The sequence below is a fragment of the Musca domestica genome, unplaced genomic scaffold (assembly GCF_030504385.1).
Source record: "Musca domestica strain aabys unplaced genomic scaffold, Musca_domestica.polishedcontigs.V.1.1 3, whole genome shotgun sequence".
Classification (NCBI taxonomy): domain Eukaryota; kingdom Metazoa; phylum Arthropoda; class Insecta; order Diptera; family Muscidae; genus Musca; species Musca domestica.
The window spans coordinates 16,447,630-16,467,241 of NW_026712299.1; the positions used below are offsets into that span (position 1 = coordinate 16,447,630).

At 38.1% G+C, this 19,612-nt stretch overlaps 1 protein-coding gene across 5 annotated transcripts in view; it reads left to right on the plus strand.

The window, feature by feature from the left end:
- The first annotated feature begins 388 nt into the window (after positions 1 to 388).
- Positions 389 to 19,612, plus strand: part of LOC101893188 (putative mediator of RNA polymerase II transcription subunit 26) — a 91,544-nt gene continuing 72,320 nt past the window's right edge. For 4 of the 5 annotated variants that reach the window (XM_059124562.1, XM_059124563.1, XM_020035432.2 and 1 more), the window contains exon 1: positions 389 to 2,323. In XM_059124562.1, the coding sequence (XP_058980545.1) occupies positions 2,245 to 2,323 (79 nt within the window). In that variant the 5' untranslated portion in view covers positions 389 to 2,244. The remainder of the gene's footprint in view (positions 2,324 to 19,612) is intronic. The other variant, XM_011292665.3, reaches the window with a different exon arrangement.

A 19,612-nucleotide genomic window follows, 5' to 3' on the forward strand; every position in this document is an offset into this window, starting at 1 on the left:
ATGAACTGTCACTGGAATAATTTTAACAGCTGTCGGACGAATGGCTTGGAATTACAGCAGGTTGTAGTTGGTTGTAGTTTTTTCATCTCGACCTGTACAAATAAAATTAGGTATAGAAAAACGCAACACAACTGTCAATCTTTCTTTACAGAGATATTCCCGGAAAAAATATTTTTTTGCGATTTTTCCTCCGCCAAATTGACAACACTAACATTGAGATTCATGTTTACAGAATAAAATGTATCTGAGAGATACATTTGTGTATGGTATCCGCTAGCTCTCTCCCTCTCTCTTTTACACGCATACCAACACACCCATTCGTGTTGGTAGAAATAAGAAAACATGCATACACAGATACTTTTCTTGTTGCAGCGGCAAATTTCGGTCTTAGCTCAAATGCCGATTTTGTTTTCAATGAGCAGCGAAAGCATGCGAACGTGAGCGGAGAAATAAAATTTCAATTAGACGAGCAGTAATAACGGAACGGTACGGTGTTACGATAATGCGTTTTGCGTTTTTCTTGTTACGGGACGGCACAAATTGAAATGAAATATTGAAAAGAATAAGAAAAGAAAAATTGTTTTCAATAAGAAAGTGTTGGTAGAATTTTCGATGGAAATTTGAAAAAGAAAAAAGTAAAAAGTGAAAATTTTTGGCAGAAAATTAAGTGTTAGAATATATTAATAAGTGATAATTTGTGTATTGATTTTCCTTTAAAGTGCAAAGAAGAAATTTTAAAAATTGAAACAAAATTAACTAAGGGATGGAAGTGAAAATCACCGGAACGCAGCATAATTTTTTGTATACGCTTGATAAATGAAGCATAAAAGGCCAGCAGCCAGCCAGCCAGCCTGTATGGAATACCCAATCAATATCTCATCCGTAGACGGCCATAATTGTTCATGAGCAAACCCACAAGAACACAAAAAAACAGTAGCAGCAAAAATTTCGAAAGGCCATTTGGAACTGCCGAACCACCAATTCGCTGAGGATTTTAGAACAAATGTTTGCATGTTTTTACAACAAGAGGGCATGAAATTACAATTATAAGCCCGGCACTTCAAGTGTAGACTTCCCCTTTTTTAAGCGACACAAAATAATTTAGTTCTCCTGCTGCAGCTGAAAAATGTTGATGAAATACCTTTGACAACTTTGAGAAAAAAAGATACACGACAAACGACATTCATCAGGGCAGCGGAATAGCTGATACATATTTTTCTTTGGGCCCGACCCCTACCTCATTTATCCTTCTTGCCCAACCGGCCTGTTAACCAAACAACCCAACCAGCCAGCCAGCCAACCTAACCAACTACATTCACAACATTACACATTCTCACAGATACAGATAATTGAGCTCTCCGGCTTAGCCACATACAAAAGTTGTACTGGCATCCGAACCAACCGACCACAAACCATAATTGAGAAGAAAAAAAAGGTTCAAGGAACAAACATACAACAATTTTGGTCAAAGATTACGGTACATTTTTTACCTCAACAAGTATTGTTTTCAAAAGTAAATCTCAAAAAAAAATCTACCGCTCCCCGAAAACTAAACAAGAGAATCAAAACAGAACCCAGAAAAAAGAACCACAACAAAAGATATTCGATATTTGATTTTGTCAGCAAAAATCAAAACAAACAACATAAATACAGGTTTGGCGAGCACTAAGAGCGACAACAACACAAATCTCAGAGTGCCAAATTTCGAGAGCAACCAAAAAGAAAACCACGACCTCTACGAGACAGCACCACTAGTTTGATGACAAACTCCGCAGGTTATCAGCGTCATTCTTAAAATCAACAACAACACCAACACCAGAACACCGAATTCCATCAGCGAACGAGACCTACGACGACAGCTGCATTTTCGTTTTTTGTCGTCCTTGAGTCACATACCGCACTCTATCTCTCACCCTAAGTGATACGTCCGTCCGGCTCTAAGACCTCAACATCAACAGCCTGATTCTTGTGAATTTGCAACAAACAAAACGATCAACGAGCAGAGCTGTTCGTACTTGAACAACAGCAACAACAAATAACTCTTTTTATTGTCTTAATCGGGTTTTTGTTCACAACGCTTATGTTGTTGTTTTTTTATTACGCTGCACATTTTTGAACCTGTTTTAATCTCCCCGTGTGTGTAAGCGCCCATAGTGCAGTCGTTCTCCGTACCCGCTGAAAGGTGACTGCTTTTGTTTTGTTTTTCTTGTCCAGTGGTGTTCGTCCAGTGCCGTTTCTGTTTCTATGAGTGCAAAAATGAATAATTTTCCAGCGGCGACAACAACAACTGAAACGCTACCAAAGAGTGGCCATGTCAATGAAGGTAAGTCACCGTTTTGTTTTATATTATAGTTTATCTTTCTCCTAAGTGTAATTACGGTGGGACCTCCATCAGCTGGAAAAGGTTTAAAGACGGGTACTCCACTAGGGCCGAGTTGTCATCTTTTTTGGACTGAACTCTAGCTTAGTAAAATCACTCGGATTTCTCAGAAATTGTTTCCAGAGGTAGATATTTGCATCCCTGATTCCGGGAAAGTATTTTTTTTTTTTTTTTTTTTTTTTTTTTTTTTTTTTGGGGACGGACACAAATACCCGGACTCGGTCAACGCGAAATAATGTCTTTTATACTCGTCCCGGTTCAAGGACCCATATCTCCGGATTCAAGAAAGATAATAATACATATTGTAGTATTTTGGAAAGGCTATAGTTTCGAATATAAATTAGCATGCATTTTATGGACTCCAAAAATTGGACTTTTTTGACTTTTGGTGGATTTTTTAAAAAATCCGGGTCCAAAAAAATCAATAATTTTGATACAACTTCGGAACCGTTTTATATAACCAACCGTGTGACCAGTTGTTGTATAGACATTGATATGATTGTCCATATCGGCTCAGGAGGTCCAGGACTTTGGTCAAATGTTCGGCTATCCGGGTCAGTCCTCTAAGAAAAAAATACTTTTCTGGAAAAAATGTCAAATAAATCTGTGAGTTTTTACTAAACTAGAGCTATTCCCTTTTTATACCCTCCACCATAGTATGGAGGGTATAATAAGTTTGTCATTCCGTTTGTAGCACCTCAAAATATACATTTTAGACCATACATATATATTCTTGATCTGCATAACATTCAATGTCGAATTAGGGATGTCCATGTATACGTCGGTGGAAACCACTCTAGCTTCCGAACGAAATTAAGTAGGTTGATAAAATTTAACTCAAATGTATATTATGTCTGCAGGACTTTTGGTATTAAAAATGGGTCATGTAGATCCACGTTTTGGTATAGCCCCCATATAATAGTACCTCCCAAATTTCGATTTAAACGACATTATTCACCGGAAATATTTCAAATTTGGTATTTGAAGTTCATAATGGATACTGCAGCCTTTGACAGAAAATTGTCTGTGCAGGTCTTCGTCCCCCCATATAACGGTACCTCCCGATATTCGGTATTTTGATTATTTTAGCGACATTATTCACCGAAATAGTTTCAAATTTGGTATTTGAAGTTCGTAATGGATTCTACAGCCTATGACACATTTTTTTTTTTCGTTCCAAACGGTGGAGGGTATCGGCCCGGCCGAACTTACAGCTTTCTTGCCTGTTTGCCATCAACTTTACAGGTCACAGTTATTATCCGACCCTCACGAAAATTTGCATGGAGTTAGGCTTAGAATCAAAATGAAAGCCAACTATGGAGATGTTCGCAAAATATTTAAAATATGATTTTATCCAAAAACAAAAATTTTTCCGACCAAAAATCAAAATTTTGTCAAAATTTTTAAAGCTGAAAGTCACATCTAGACGAAATTATACCAAAACAAGTATAAGAGTATCAGTCGGTTTTGCCGATAGATGTATATCTCCAGCCTTAAGTTATGACTATTCAAAATGTTGACCCTTTCGAAACAGTTGGGCAACATTCGAATCTGACCTAAGACTGATATAAATATTGCAACGTGACAGATTTAGACTATATCGACTACTTTCTTTACAAATTTTTCCTATGTGCACATTTTTGGAAAATGTGAAAATATGGGTGAGATAACAGATATAGCGGACCAAAGTATTCCAATTTCATACTTCATCTAATACAGATATATTAGACTGTGCAAAATTTGAAGGAAATCGAACATTTATATCCAATTTTATGCTAAATCATAAATTTCGATAAATTACATATTCATATCCGAAGTCTGGTTAAGAGAAATATTTAGATATATCAATTTGTAAAGAGTCGCTGACTTATTTCGCAAGTTCTGACAAACAAAAGAATTGAAAATTGTGACACTTTGTGGGTGAGGTAACAGAAGTGGTTCCCAGATATATATATATATATATATATATATATATATATATATATATATATATATATATATATATATATATATATATATATATATATATATATATATATATATATATATTGATAACACAAGAGATTTTGTGTTAGCAACAGTGTTTGTATTTGTGAAATTTGAAGATAGTTGAATGCTTATTTTGCTTTCTTTGAACGTTTTGTTTTTCAAAATCTTGAAGCCTATGTGGGGGAGGTATCAGAAGGATTGGTCCGATCTCTACAACCTTTATAGCAGATCTTGTGTTGATAAAAATATTGAGATGTACCAAGTCAAATGGAATCGGGTGATAATTTCATGTTTTATGAGTTTCATGAATATTCAAAATTGTGATCCTTTGTGGGGTAGGTACCAGAAGAAATGGAAAGATATATCCCATCTTCACAGCAGATCTTGTATTAGCAGAAGTATTGTGATGTTTGAAGAGAATCAGATGTTTATGTCGGATTTTATAATCGTTTTTGTTATTCAAAATTTTGACCGTTTGTGGGGAAGATTCCTTCTTGTACCTTCCAAACTACCTTCCAAAATATTCCATCTTCACACCAGACCTTGGGTCAATAAAAATATTGTGATGTGTGTAATTTGAAGATAATCGAACTCTTATATTACATTTTATAAAAGTTATAATTATTCAAAATTTTACCCATTTGTGGGGAGGTACTTGATGAAGTGGACCGATATTTTCCATTTCCGCACCTAGCACTGATGCAAATATCACGATTTGCAATGTTTGAACAAAATGAGATTATCCGTTCTCTTCCTATGACGTAAATTTTTATACCCTCCACCATACTATGGAGGGTATATTCATTTTGTCATTCCGTTTGTAACTCCTCGAAATACTCATGTCAGACCCAACAAAGTATATATATTCTTGATCAGCGTAAAATTCTAAGACGATTTAGCCATGTCCGTCCGTCTGTCTGTCTGTCCGTCTGTTGTAATCACGCTATCTTTCGAACGAATTGAGATAGAAGGCTAAAATTTTGCACACATGTATATTTTGCCAGTAGGCAGGTTAAGTTCGAAAATGGGCCATGTAGGTCCAAGTTATCATATAGCCCCCATATAATGGTACCTCCCGATATTCGGTATTTTGATGATTTTAGCGACATTATTCATCGGAATTGTTTCAAATTTGGCATTTGAAGTTCGTAATGGATACTACATCGTAAGTCAAAAAATGAGCCATGTAGATCCACGTCTTAATATAGTCCCCATATAACGGTACCCCCCGATATTCGGGATTTTAATGATTTTAGCGACATTGTTTACCGGAATCGTTTCAAATTTGGTATTCGAAGTTTGTAATGGATACTAAATCCTAAGTCAAAAAATGAGCCATGTAGGTCCACGTCTTCGTATAGCCCCCATATAAGGGTACCCCCCGATTTTCGGTATTTTGATGATTTAAGCGACATTATTTAGCGAAATCGTTCCAAATTTGGTATTTGAAGTTCGTAATGGATACTACGGCTTAAGACAGAAAATTTTCTGTGCAGGTTCACATCTTCATATAGCCCCATATACCCCCCGATATTCGGTATTTTGATGATTTTAGGGACATTATTTATTGTTTCAAATTTCGCATGTGAAGTTCGTAATGGATACTTCAGCCCATGCCAGAAAATTGTCTGTGCAGGTCCACGTTTTCGAATAGCCCCCATATAACGGTACCCCCCCCCCCCCCCCCATATTCGGTATTTTAATGATTTTAACTACATTATAAACAGATTTTTCTTCAAGTTTCACATTTAAATTATTGTAACAACTTATGACAAAATATGCCTATGCAGGCCCACGTCATCGTATAAGCACTCGGTATTCTTAAGATTTTAAAAGAATTTTTAACGGATTTTATTTTTTGGAAATTGCCAAATTTGTACCAAATGGTGGAGGGTATTAAAAGTTCGGCCCGGTCGAACTTACAGCTTTTTTACTTGTTTTCTATGAAAATGTTGACCTTCTGTGGGGGAGGTAAAAGAAGGAGTGGACCGATATCACGATGTAGCAAATTTCTACAAAATCCTATACGCTCTTCAGCACCAGCCAGGAAGACAGACGGACGGATCGACTCCAAAGAGACCTAGGGTCTAAAACCGTTTGTACTTATCAAATGATACATACCCACTTTAGCTGACGGTATTTTTATGCTGGAGGATTGTCGCCGAATTTATTTTATCTAGTCTTTTGAAAGTCCCTCTCGTTTACATTTAAAAATATCTTCGTGTAAATGTTATCAAAACGAAAACGTAAACCTGGATAGATAATTGCCTATTTCGAATTGAAAATACCAACTTTGAGAAAGATTACCAGTTTTTAACTAGGATGTTTTCTGTCGCGGGAACTCAAACTGCCGGTTTAAGAATATGACTAAAATCCCAAAAATACCTTAAATCTGGTCTTACCGTTATAAGGGGGCTATAAAATATCGTGGACCAAAAAATTCTTCGGACCTAATATATATTTCAATAAAATTTCATACACCTATTTTTAGAGAGCTGGAGTGATTTTCACAGACAGGCAGATAAATAGTAGGACGAACATGCCTAAATCAATATTAGATTTTATCCTGTAACATTATACTTTCTTGGGTCTAAAATGCCTATTTCGAGGAGTTACAAACAGAGGAGTTACATATTTAGTTTTGGAGGACATACAAAAGTAGACAATAAGTGGGGGTAAACGATCTGGATACCCAATAAAAATAATCGATAGCTACCTAGAAAATCAAGTTCTGGCGACACTGACTTGAAAGTTATTTTACTTACAAATAGTTATTTAAAGATTGAGATGATTTAAAAAAAAATTGAAATGGTCTTCTGTCTACAGAATTTCTTTGTGCCATTTGTTAGGAAAACATAGATAACATAACATTTAAAAGGTCTTCTCTTTATGGTATATTTGAAAGGTTTTCTCTATCAAAGACATTTACAGACTACCTTCCAGTAGAGAATACCTAATGACATGTATGTGAAATGTCAATCAAGCAATCATTATTTGCAGAACCATAAATATAACCCATAGACTTTATAATCTGTATCGTTATGTTAGTCTGCCACAAATTTGAAAAACTCAAACTCAAATTCATAAAGCAAACAATTTTGAAAATTGCAAAACTATTAGAGTCTTGCAGGTTTTAGAACAGAGATCAGTGTAAAACTGAAGCTAACGAAATAGCTTCGTGTTATATTGGTAACGAGTTTTGCAAATTTTCTTTTCTGTCCACCCAACATTTTCTTAATTTCCCACCCAACATGTCTGTATATATGTATTTATGTTTTATTCTCTAGTTAAGATTAACTACAGCCTCAATTAAATAACCTAGAATTTAAAACCTAGGCAATGGACGTGTGAAATATTTTAGACCATAGTAAAGATTTTGTCTTTCAAAACAAGAATTTAAATTTAAAAGAACATTTGACATTTAATTACCATGCTAGAATATGTATTACCAGTTTTTTTAGACAATGAAATGTGTTTTACTGGTCTACTGGATTGTGGTTTATTCTTGTTTGTGATTCAAAACTGTTGGGTAAATTTTTAACATTTCGCAACATCAACTTGATTTTCCCAAAAATTTACTACAAATATGAGCATGGGATGTACCTTTAGTAGCTAGGAAATTTTTATACCCTACACCAAAAAAAGTATGGAGGGTCATTCCGTTTGTAACTCATCGAAATAATCATTTTAGACCCAACAAAGTATATATATTCTTGATCAGCGTAAAATTCTAAGAAGATTTAGGCCTGTCCGTCCGTCTGTCCGTCTGTTGTATTCACGCTACAGTCTAAACGAATTAAGATAGGAAGCTAAAATTTTGCACAGATCTATCTTTTGTCTGCAGGCAGGTTAAGTTCGAAGATGGGCTATATCGGTCCACGATATCGTATATCCCTCATATTCGGTATTTTGATGTTTTTAGCCATTTTTTTTCAACGGAATGGTCACAAGGGGTTCTTTGTGAGCACTTTACCTCCCGACAGAGAATTCTCTATATAGGTTAACGATATCGTATAGCTCCCATATAACGGTACCCCGAGATATTCGGTATTTTGATGATTTTAGCCACATTTTCCAATCGATTTGTCTGAAAATCCACACACGGAGTTCTTTGTGAGCACTTTACCCCTGAAACGGAATTGTCTATATAGGTCCACAATATCGTATATCCCCCATATAACGGTACTCCCCTATATTCGGTATTTTAATGATTTTAGAGACTTTTTCCAATGGAATTATCTGAAAATCCACACAAGGAGTTCCTTGTGAGTACTTTACACGCAGACATAGATTTGACTTTATAGGTCCACAATATCGTATATCCCCCCATATATCGGCACCTTCCTATATTAGATATTTTAAAGATTTTAAAAGAATTTTTAATGGATTTTATTTTTTTGAAAATTTTCTAATTCGTTCCAAATGGTGGAGGGTATTCAAAGTTCGGCCCATCCAAACTTACTGCTTTTTTACTTGTTTGCTCTTCTTTCTATTTTTAACGACATTTTTATGCGTTCCTCCATTATACAATGAAAACAGTGAAAAATGTGACCGAATGCATCCTTTTCAATTTTTTTTTTTATTTGAAAAATATAAAAATTTGGCGCAACTTTAATGAAGACGAACGGACATCCCTAAATCGACATAGCATTTATGCTGATCAAGAATATCTATACTTTCTTTATATTTTTATCTGGAAAACCACAAGTGGCTGTCGTTAGAGCACTCCAGCATTTAAATGTGAATAAATCTTTTATGTCTCGTACCATCGCTCGTTACCGTGATACTGGTAGCGTAGCCCGACACCAAGGAAGTGGACGAAAGAAAACAGCAACATCAGCAGAAATAGTTCGAAAAGTAAAGAAGCGACTTGATCGAACCCCTCGTCGCTGTGGCCGAAAAAAGGCTCGTGAGCTGAACACATCGCAATATTCCATTTGGCGAATATTGAAAAATGACCTCGGGGTAAAGCCATTAAAATTTCAAAAAATTGCAAGAACTTTCACCGCAACAGAAAGAAAATAAACTCAAAAGAGCTAAAGAGTTGCTTCGCTTGGCCGAAAGTGGTGAACTGCCGAATTTCGTTTTTTCCGATGAGAAAACATTCGTAGTCCAGCAGTTTGTAAACAAACAAAATGATCGTGTTTACTTGCCAAAGAGGTCAGCTGAAAATGTGCACCTTCGGTTGGCCACCTTAAAAGCCAATGGTCGCTCTTGGGCACGCAAACATCATGGCCACAGACCTTGCACATTCTAATAGGACTCAGCAACTTCGCACTCAGCGTCAGCGCCACCCAAGAATGGTTACAAAATGAGATACCAGCGCACAATGGCCAACAAAATCTCCGGATACCAAACCGTTGGACTATTGTGTCTGGAGTATTTTGGAAAGCAAGGTTGGCACTTAAAAATACCAAAGTGTCGATCACCTCTAGTAAGCGCTTCGCTGGGAATGGATTTAAATACCGCAGAGCAACATTCGGGCAGCTTGTGACGGTTTCATTGGCCTTTTGAAGGCCATAATTCGTGCCAAAGTGGCCAATTCGAACAAATCTAAACTTATTCTAAAATTTGATGCTGTTTCCGACAATTTTTGCTTTCATTCAATGAAATTAAAAAAATGTAAATATAATGGCGTTTGACTTAGTTGCAGTTTTTTTTATCTCATCCTGTACGTCTGCGTGTTCGTCCGTCTGTCTGTTGAGATCAGGTTTAGGTTAGTCCCCATTTAAGGGTATCTCCTTATTTTCTGTAGTTTGAAGGTCTCTATCACAACTTCGGACCAAATTAGCTGAAACTTGACAAGGTTGAGGTTCTCAGTAGGTCAGTTCTCTCTTTGACAAAATATTATCTACAGGTTCATTAACTAGTATGATCCCCAGGTTTCTGCCACAATTTCCAACCAAATTAGATGAAACTTGACGAGTATAAAATGGAAAAAATCGGGCTGGGTCTACCTTATTGGTCTAATAAATCTATCAAAACGTGGTGCAGTTTCAATCCTCGTTAATCTCATGAATAATATATTTAAAGTCTTCAATCGACGTTGATCTACTTTTTCGCGTGGCGCCCAAGAACTGGATTCCGGTGGCCAATTGTGATCATATTTCCCAATTTCCTAATTTTGGAGGAAGTTAAAAGTTCGAATTGAACCATATTTTTACCTACTCTGGTTAGGTCCATATTTTTGCTATCTCGACTTTGTGACACCCGTTTTCGTGTATGTCGTTAATAGGCAGAAATCACACTTTCCAGCCCCGTTCTAGCTTGGTCTTTTTATTTGTTGTTATTGTTACAATAAAATTATTTTCGTATGTGAACAAATGTCATTCATTTCCCCTCCCTTTGATTGATTCCCCAATTCAATTGGCCACTCTTATATTGATTGACATGGAATTAATGTCACCTGCTGTTGGTGAGTGATTCATGTTTGCATGCATTTTCCCTTTCAAATTGAGTTTTCAACCACCCCCCTCCATTAAGGTTCTAATCAAATTGTATGGAATTTTCTATCTAGTGCAGCTGCAGCCGGAGCACCCCGTAAATGATATTTAAATAACTTCTTATGTTGCGTTTTTTGTCGTTTCTCTTTTTTTCTTCTTTACAAAAAAAGAGGTCACATTTCAAAGGAGTCTGCTGCTGCTGCTGTTGTGTCCCAACGAGGCAACCATCCACCATCATCTGAAACAAAGATGTCTCAGTATCGGCCATTGTGTGCGAGTGCGTGTATCCAACATTCTAATGCACTTTTTCCTCGTGTGTGTGTTTGTGTAGCCTATACCACTTACAATTTAGCCAAGGTGGATGGGAGCCGAAACAACAAAGGCGTCTAAGTTCCTGTGGTCCATTTAGGATGACAGTCTGTTTCTTCTTCCCTGTATTCGGTGGAAAAGGGTGTTTTGCTGCTTTTATTGCAGTTTCTTTAATGAATCATCCCGATTCCAGATGATGATGATGATGGAAGTGATGATGATGGTAATCATCAACTAACACCAACATCATTATCATCTTCTCCATTGCCATAAAATAAGTCCCTATATTTTGTTGTTGTTCTTGTTTTTTTTTTTTTCTCCGTTCTACAATAAAAATGAACTCAAACTGTCATTCAAACGTCAGTGAATGTTTTGTTGGTGTGTGTGCGTTTTTTTTCTCCTGAAGTTCTTTCCCTTTTTTTGTTGGGCATTCTGCACATTTTAGTTGTTGCAAATATAACTGCAACACCAGCACAGTCATACACACACACACATTTAATTTATAGTCTAGAGATGTGAAATGGTAAAGTCGGGTATAATAGCAAGAGTTTCCATGGGCGTGGCTAGTTTTCGTTTTTTAAGGGGATTTTAGGGAGAAAATCTTCGTTCCATCCTTCTCGGACACAGGTATTCCATAGATAGAAGACCTTCCACAAGTCTTTCATATATAGAATACCTGTCTCATGTCTTTGGTAGATAAAAGACCGTCCACAGGTCTTCTACTGATAGAAGACCTTCCACAGGACTTCTATAGATAGAAGACCTTCCACAGGTCTTCTATAGATAGAAGAGATCTTCTATAGACGGAAGACCTTCCACGGGTCTCCTATAGATAAAAGACCTTCCACAGGTCTTCTTTAGTTAGAAAACCGTCCGAAGGTCTTCTATAGACAGAAGATTTTCCACAGGTCTTCTTTAGATAGAAGACCCTCCACAGGTCTTCTATAGACGGAAGACCTTCCACAGGTCTTCTTTAGATAGAAGACCTTCCACAGGTCTTCTTTAGATAGAAGACCGTCCACAGGTCTTCTATAGACAGAAGACCTTCCACAGTTCTTCTTTTGTTAGAAAACCGTCCACAGGTCTTCTATAGACAGAAGACTTTCCACAGGTCTTCTATAGATATAAGACCTTCCACTGGCCTTCTATAGATAGAAGACCTTCCATAGGTCTTCTATATATAGAAAACCTTCCACAGGTCATCTATAGATAGAAGAGATCTTCTATAGACGGAAGACCTTCCACAGGTCTCCTATAGATAGAAGACCTTCCACAGATGTTCCATAGACAGAAGACCTTCCACAGATGTTCTATAGACATAAGACCTTCCACAGAAGTTCTATAGACAGAAGACTTTCCACAGGTTTTCTATAGATAGAAGAGGTCTTCTATAGACGGAGGACCTTCCACAGATGTTCTATAGACAGAAGACCCTCCACAGATGTTCTATAGACAGAAGACCTTTCACAGGTCTTCTATAGACGGAAGACCTTCCACAGGTCTTCTATAGATAGAATATCGTCCACAGGTCTTCTATAGATAGAATACCGTCCATAGGTCTTCTATAGATAGAAGACCTTCCACAGGTCTTCCATAGATAGAAGAGGTCTTCTATAGACGGAAGACCTTCCACAGATGTTCTATAGACAGAAGACCTTCCACAGATGATCTATAGACAGAAGACCTTCCACAGGTTTTCCATAGACGGAAGACCTTCCACAGGTCTTCTATAGACGGAAGACTTTCCACAGGTCTTCTATAGAGAGAAGACCGTCCACAGGTCTTCTTTAGATAAAAGATCTTCTACAGGTCTTCCATAGATAGAAGAGGTCTTCTATAGACGGAAGACCTTCCACAGATGTTCTATAGACAGAAGACCTTCCACAGATGATCTATAGACAGAAGACCTTCCACAGGTTTTCCATAGACGGAAGACCTTCCACCGGTCTTCTATAGACGGAAGACTTTCCACAGGTCTTCTATAGAGAAAAGACCGTCCACAGGTCTTCTTTAGATAAAAGATCTTCTACAGGTCTTTTATAGATAGAAGACCTTCTACAGGTCTTCTATAGATAGAAGACCTTCCACAGGTCTTCTATAGAGAGAAAACCTTCCACAGGTCTTCTATAGATCGAAGACCGTCCATAGGTCTTCTATATATAGACGACCTTCCGCAGGTATTCTAAAGATAAGAGACCTTTCTCAGGTCTTCCATAGATAAAGAACCTTGCGCAGGTTTTTTTGTAGATGGAAGACGTCCACTAGTCTTTTATAGATGGAAGACCTGTCACAAGGCTTCTATAGACAGGAGACCTACCACAGGTCTTTAAAAATACTTTCAACAGCTCTTGTGAATAGAATGCTTTCCACAGGACACCTGTGGATGGAATACCTGACACTGGTTTTCTGTGGGTAGAAACCTTCCACAGTTCTTTGGTGGACATAATGTCTTCCACAGGCCTTCTACGGATAGAGTGTCTCCCACAGATATGCTGGATATTTATCACAAGTCTTCTGTTGATGAAATATGTCTTATAGAAATAGAAAACCTTCCACGGGAAGAATACCTGGATAGAACGACTTCCACATGTTTTTTTGCGAATACAACCCTCCCCCTCACCTCTCCAACCTTCTTTGAATAGTCTCCTTCAATACCTACGCCACTGTAAATCCTGCGTCTGTATATGCCCTGTATTGAATAGAGGTGATCATCACTTTGCGGCGGCCAGGCAACTCTGAGCGAAATAGAAGAAGAAGAAAGCATTGCCTGCTTCCTGTAAACGGAAAAAAGGAATCATGGAACAAATATTTACATTACAAGCTTACTCATTCTCGTGTTTGACACAATGATGTAGAGATACAGTAGCACATTTGTGTGTTCTTTGTTGTTGCGTGTGCTTTTATTTTTTGTTCGAATGGATATAAAAGGTGCAGGGCATTGCATTGGAAATAAAATGGAACTGGATTTTCTGTACACTTAACGAAAAAATGTTCCTAAAGACAGCTAAAAATAAGTTCGGAAAAAATAATTCCACCTCTCGTTCTAAATATATTTCAAGTCATTTCGAAATTATTCTTGGGGTAAGTAGCGATATCATTGCCTTTTAAAGGAATTAAAATTGTCCTTTTTGTAATGGGAAATGAGTTGTATATCTGAGTAACTAATAAACATATGTAATCGAAACTTCGATTCTTCCGTATAAAATAGTTGGCTAAACTCTTCCAACTTAACAACACCCCAAATATGTCCTAAGTTCATTTTATCAGGACCCTTGTATAAATAGTTTTCTTGGTGTGTAAGTGTGTGCGTATATCCACAAAATACATGCGAAGCATGATTATAGGCTACATGCCAAATGGAAGGAAAGGAACTGCCAAGCAACCAACTAACCATCTGGTGGACTGACTAAGAAGGGACTGCATGCCAAAAGCAATCATGCCACCAACCGCCAGGCATATGGCACAACATTGTGTACTAAAATAGGGGTCTGGGGAACATCAACATCAGCGGCAACGTCACCATTGCCGTCATCATCATCTTCTGCATCTGCATCGTCATTATGATAAACACTGAACACCGTCCGACGACCGGCAGCAGCGAGCATTATCGTCTCCTTGGCATGCATATTTTGCAACAAATCAAGCATCTGCTGTACTTGTAAAACCAGCGCCTCTTTTTGTTGTTTCACATTTTAAGTTGTTATTCTTGCGTTGTGCTAAAGGAGAAGAAACAAAATTGGCTTAAAAAAAAAAATTTACAAAAAAAAAAAAAATACTAACAATCGGCAATCCATCTCCAAGCAAGAAGGGAGGTATGCCAGGCATGCAGGGTTTCTTTATTTTAAAATGTGATTTTTTTTGTTCTTTTTTTAAATTCGCCTGGCCTGGACCTGTTCATGTGGTCAAGTTTGACAAAACAGTTATTATCGTGACCCAAATGATTCAATTCCGAGAAAGTGATTCCCTTCAATGGAATCTTATGAAATATGACACTTAATTTCTCAATAATGGGCCACTTTCCATTCTCTCCGCTCGAAACGGAGAAAACCAGAGTAAGGAGAAATGGTGATTCATGTTAGGTTTTTTCCAGGGCATTAAAAAGAGGTCAGGTTTTATAAGGCATAAACAAAGAATTGGAGTTTAAGTGAAATGAGGACTAATTTTAGGAAATTATAAAAAATTGGATAAAATCCGCAAGTCAATAAATGAAACAAAAGTAGGAATTAATGTTTGCCAAGTAGCGTTCCAATCAAGGACATTACCGGCAAAGCCAGGGATGGTCTTGAACTCGGTTCCCCTTTATTTTTTTTCAAAATTTTACAATTCAGGCCATTGGTTAAAGAGAGAATCGTGGACAAATATGACCTATTTTCGGTATCAACAAGTAAAAAAGTATCAGTCGGCTTTGCCGACAGATGTATACCCTCAGCCCTCTTCACCCTCTATGGAGTAGGTTTTAAAAGAATGGGTCAATATTGTCAATTTCGTATCGGACCTACATAAATATGATATAATGTGTCTCTTTGTGGTTGAGGTACCAGAAGGTGTTCGCAGATATATAGGATCATCTTCAAAACAGATCTGGTGTTAGCAAAAATAATTTGTATGTGTGAAATTTGAAAAGAGTTGAATCCTTTTTTCGCTTTCTTTGAGCGTTATGTTTTTCAAAATTAGATTATTGCTTCCTTTCTGTGCAGAAAATATATATCTCAAATTTTCGACCATTTGTGGGGGAGGTACCATAAGATGTGGACCGATATACTTCATCTTAACACCAGAGCATGGGTTAATATAAATATTGGGATGTGCGCCATTTGAAGACAATCGGACTCATACATCACATTTTATGAGAGTTGTAATTATTCAAAATTTTGACCATTTGTGGGGGAGGTACTTGAAGGAGTGAACCGATATTGTCCATTTTTAGACCTAACGTAGAACTGACGCAAATATTAGGATTTGCAAAGTGAGAGCAAAATCGGATTATCCTTTCTCTTTTTGTGCAAAAAATATATTTTTTGCAAATTTCGACCTTTTGTGGGGGAGGTACCAGAAGGAGTGGACCGATATATTCCATCTTAACATCAGGTCTTGGGTTAATATAAATATTGGGATGTGTGAAATTTCAAGACAATCAGACTCTTACATCACATTTTATGAGAGTTGTGATTATTTAAAGTTTTGACCCTTTGTGGGGTAGGTACCAGAAAGAGTGGACCGATATTCTCCATTTTCGCACCAGACCAAGCAATGATGCAAATATTAGGATTTGCAAAGTTGGAGCAAAATCGGACTATAATTTCTCTTTCTGTGCAAAAAATAATTTTTTTTGAAAATTTCGAACTTTTGCGGGGGAGGTACCAGAAGGAGTGGACCGATATTGCCCATCTCCGAACTCGATCTAAGTTTGACAAAAATTTTACGATGTACCAAGTTTGGACCAAATTGGATTGTCCCTTCGAGAGTTATCGTGCGCACCAGCCAGCCAGACAGACAGACAGACGGACGGACATCGCTAGATCGACTCCAAATGTTCTGAAACGGATTTTGGTCCAAAGAGACCTAGGGTCTAAAACCGTTATTTCGACTAGGCACGTTTTGACCGTATCGAATGATATATACCCTCTGTAGCCAGATGGCTGAGGGTATAAAAATTCTATGGACCTTAAACTTATTTGAGTAGAATTTTATTAAACTACTTTATTTTGCATGGAAGCTGGAGAGACAGGCAGTCGGAAGGATGGATGGACTGGCATGGCTAAATCGACATATAATTTTATGCTGATCAAAATACCTTATAGGCGGATTTGGATTCAGAGCCAAGGCTATTCTGATCATATATTTTGGAATTATTCACATTACATCTGAGTTCGTCACTTTCTCTCAATTATCACATGAACATCGATTGTTGCCGCAATCGATGCAGATGTATATATTTCGAACTTTTGCAATGTTTTTGTGTGTTTTATTTGCAATTTGTTTCTTTTTCCTCAGGCTGGTGCTAATATATTGTGCACGTACCACTTATGTACTTAGGCAAATGCAAATGGAAGTTTCAACGCACAAAAAATGTGTATTGAAAGAAAAACTTAAAATAATTTAGGATTCAAAGGCAGTACACGTAGAAAAACAACAAGTAAAAAAGAAGCTAAGTTCGGCCGGGCCAACGTTTTTATACCCTCCACCATTTGGAAGAAACTTGAAAATTTTCAAAAAAAAAACCGTCAAAAAAATCCGTCTCTCAAATGAAAACCATTATACGGGGGCTTTACGAAGAAATGGTTCTGCATAAGTAATTTGTGTCATAGGCTGTAGTAACCGTCCAATAGGGAATATATGATATGGTGGACCTATACAGGGTGAGATAAAAAAAACTGCAACAAAGTCAAAAGCCATAATTTTTACATTTTTTTAAATTTTATTGAATGAAAGCAAAAAATGTCGGAAATAGTATCAAATTTTTGAGTACGTTTAGATTTGTTCGAATTTGTCACCTTTGACACAAATTATGGCCTTCAAACGACCAATGAAACCGTCACATGTTGCCCCGCAGTATTTTGGCCCATTCCCGGCGAAGCGCTTGCTTCAGGTGATCGACACTTTGGTATTTTTTAGTGCCAACCTTGCTTTCCATAATACTCCAGACACAATTGTGCCCTGGAACTAAAGCGAGGTGCCTCATTTTCGTCTTGGGTGGCTCGCGCTGATTGCGGTGGTGCTGAGTCCTGTTGGAATGTACAAGGTCTGCGGCCAAAATGTTTGAGTGCCCACCCTACACCCTCCAGAATATTTTCGCCATAATATTCGGCATTTATTCTGATGCCACGATCGATTAAAACGAGCGGATAGCGACCATCGGCGATTATGGCGGCCCACACCATCATCATGGCCGGCGCTTGAGTTCTGGTGGCCAACCGAAGGTGCACATTTTCAGCTGACCTCTTTGGCAAGTAAACACGATAATTTTGTTTGTTTACAAACTGCTAGACAACGAATGTTTTCTCATCGGACAAAATCAAATTCGGCAGTTCACCACTTTCGGCCAAGCGAAGCAACTCTTTAGCTCTTTTGAGTCCATTTTCTTTCTGTTGCGGTTTAAGTTCCTGCACTTTTTGGAATTTCAATGGCTTTACCCCCAGCTTATTTTTCAATACTTGCAGAATGGAATATTGCGATATGTTCAGCTCACTAGTCATTTTTCGGCCACTGCGAACTTCCTTGACGTCGGACTACGCTACCAGTAACTCACGGTAACGAGCGATGGTACGAGAGAGATTTATTCACATTCACTCTAACGATAGCCACTTGTGGATTTCCAGCCAAATATAAAGAAATCACACTATCAGGCTTGAATTCCATCACGAATAACTTTATTTTCTGCAGAATTCTCACCAAAGTGCTTTTGTACGCTTGTAAACAATATAATGAGCTGTCACTGGAATAATTTTAACAGGTGTCGGACGAGTGGCTTAGAAATGACAGCAGTCTGAAGTTGGTTGCGGTTTTTCATCTCAACCTGTATAGACAATTCTCTTCCAGGGAGTAATGTTCTCACAAGGAACTCCTTGTGTGGATTTTAAGAAAATACCGAATATCGGGGGTACCTTTATATGGGGGCTATACCTTATCGTGGACGTAGATAAACAATTCTCTTCCAGGTGATAAAGTACTCACAATGAACTCCTTGTGTGAATTTGCAGACAATTCCGTTGGAAAATGTCGGGGGGTATATAGACCAGCTAAAGGCAGAGCCTCTAAAGACCTGCTGAATTCGGAGCCTCTATAGACCAGCTGAAGGCGGAGCCTCTATAGACCAGCTGAAGGTGGAGTCTCTATAGATGAGCTGAAGGCCGAGTCTCTATAGACGTGAGCTGAAGGCCTAGTCTCTATAGACGTGAGCTGAAGGCCGAGTGTCTCTATAGACGTGAGCTGAAGGCCGAGTCTCTATAGACCTGAGCTGAAGGCCGAGGCTCTATAGACCTGAGCTGAAGGCCGAGTCTCTATAGACGATCTGAAGGCGGAGTCTCTATAGACGAGCTGAAGGCGGAGTCTCTATAGACGATCTGAAGGCGGAGTCTCTATAGACGATCTGAAGGCGGAGTCTCTATAGACGATCTGAAGGCGGAGTCTCTATAGACGATCTGAAGGCGGAGTCTCTATAGACGATCTGAAGGCGGAGTCTCTATAGACGATCTGAAGGCGGAGTCTCTATAGACGATCTGAAGGCGGAGTCTCTATAGACGAGCTGAAGGCGGAGTCTCTATAGACGAGCTGAAGGCGGAGTCTCTATAGACGAGCTGAAGGCGGAGTCTCTATAGACGAGCTGAAGGCGGAGTCTCTATAGACGAGCTGAAGGACGAGCTATAGACGAGCTGAAGGCGGAGTCTCTATGGACGAGCTGAAGGCGGAGCCTCTATAGACGAGCTGAAGGCGGAGCCTCTATAGACGAACTGAAGGCCGAGTCTCTATAGACGTGAGCTGAAGGCCGAGT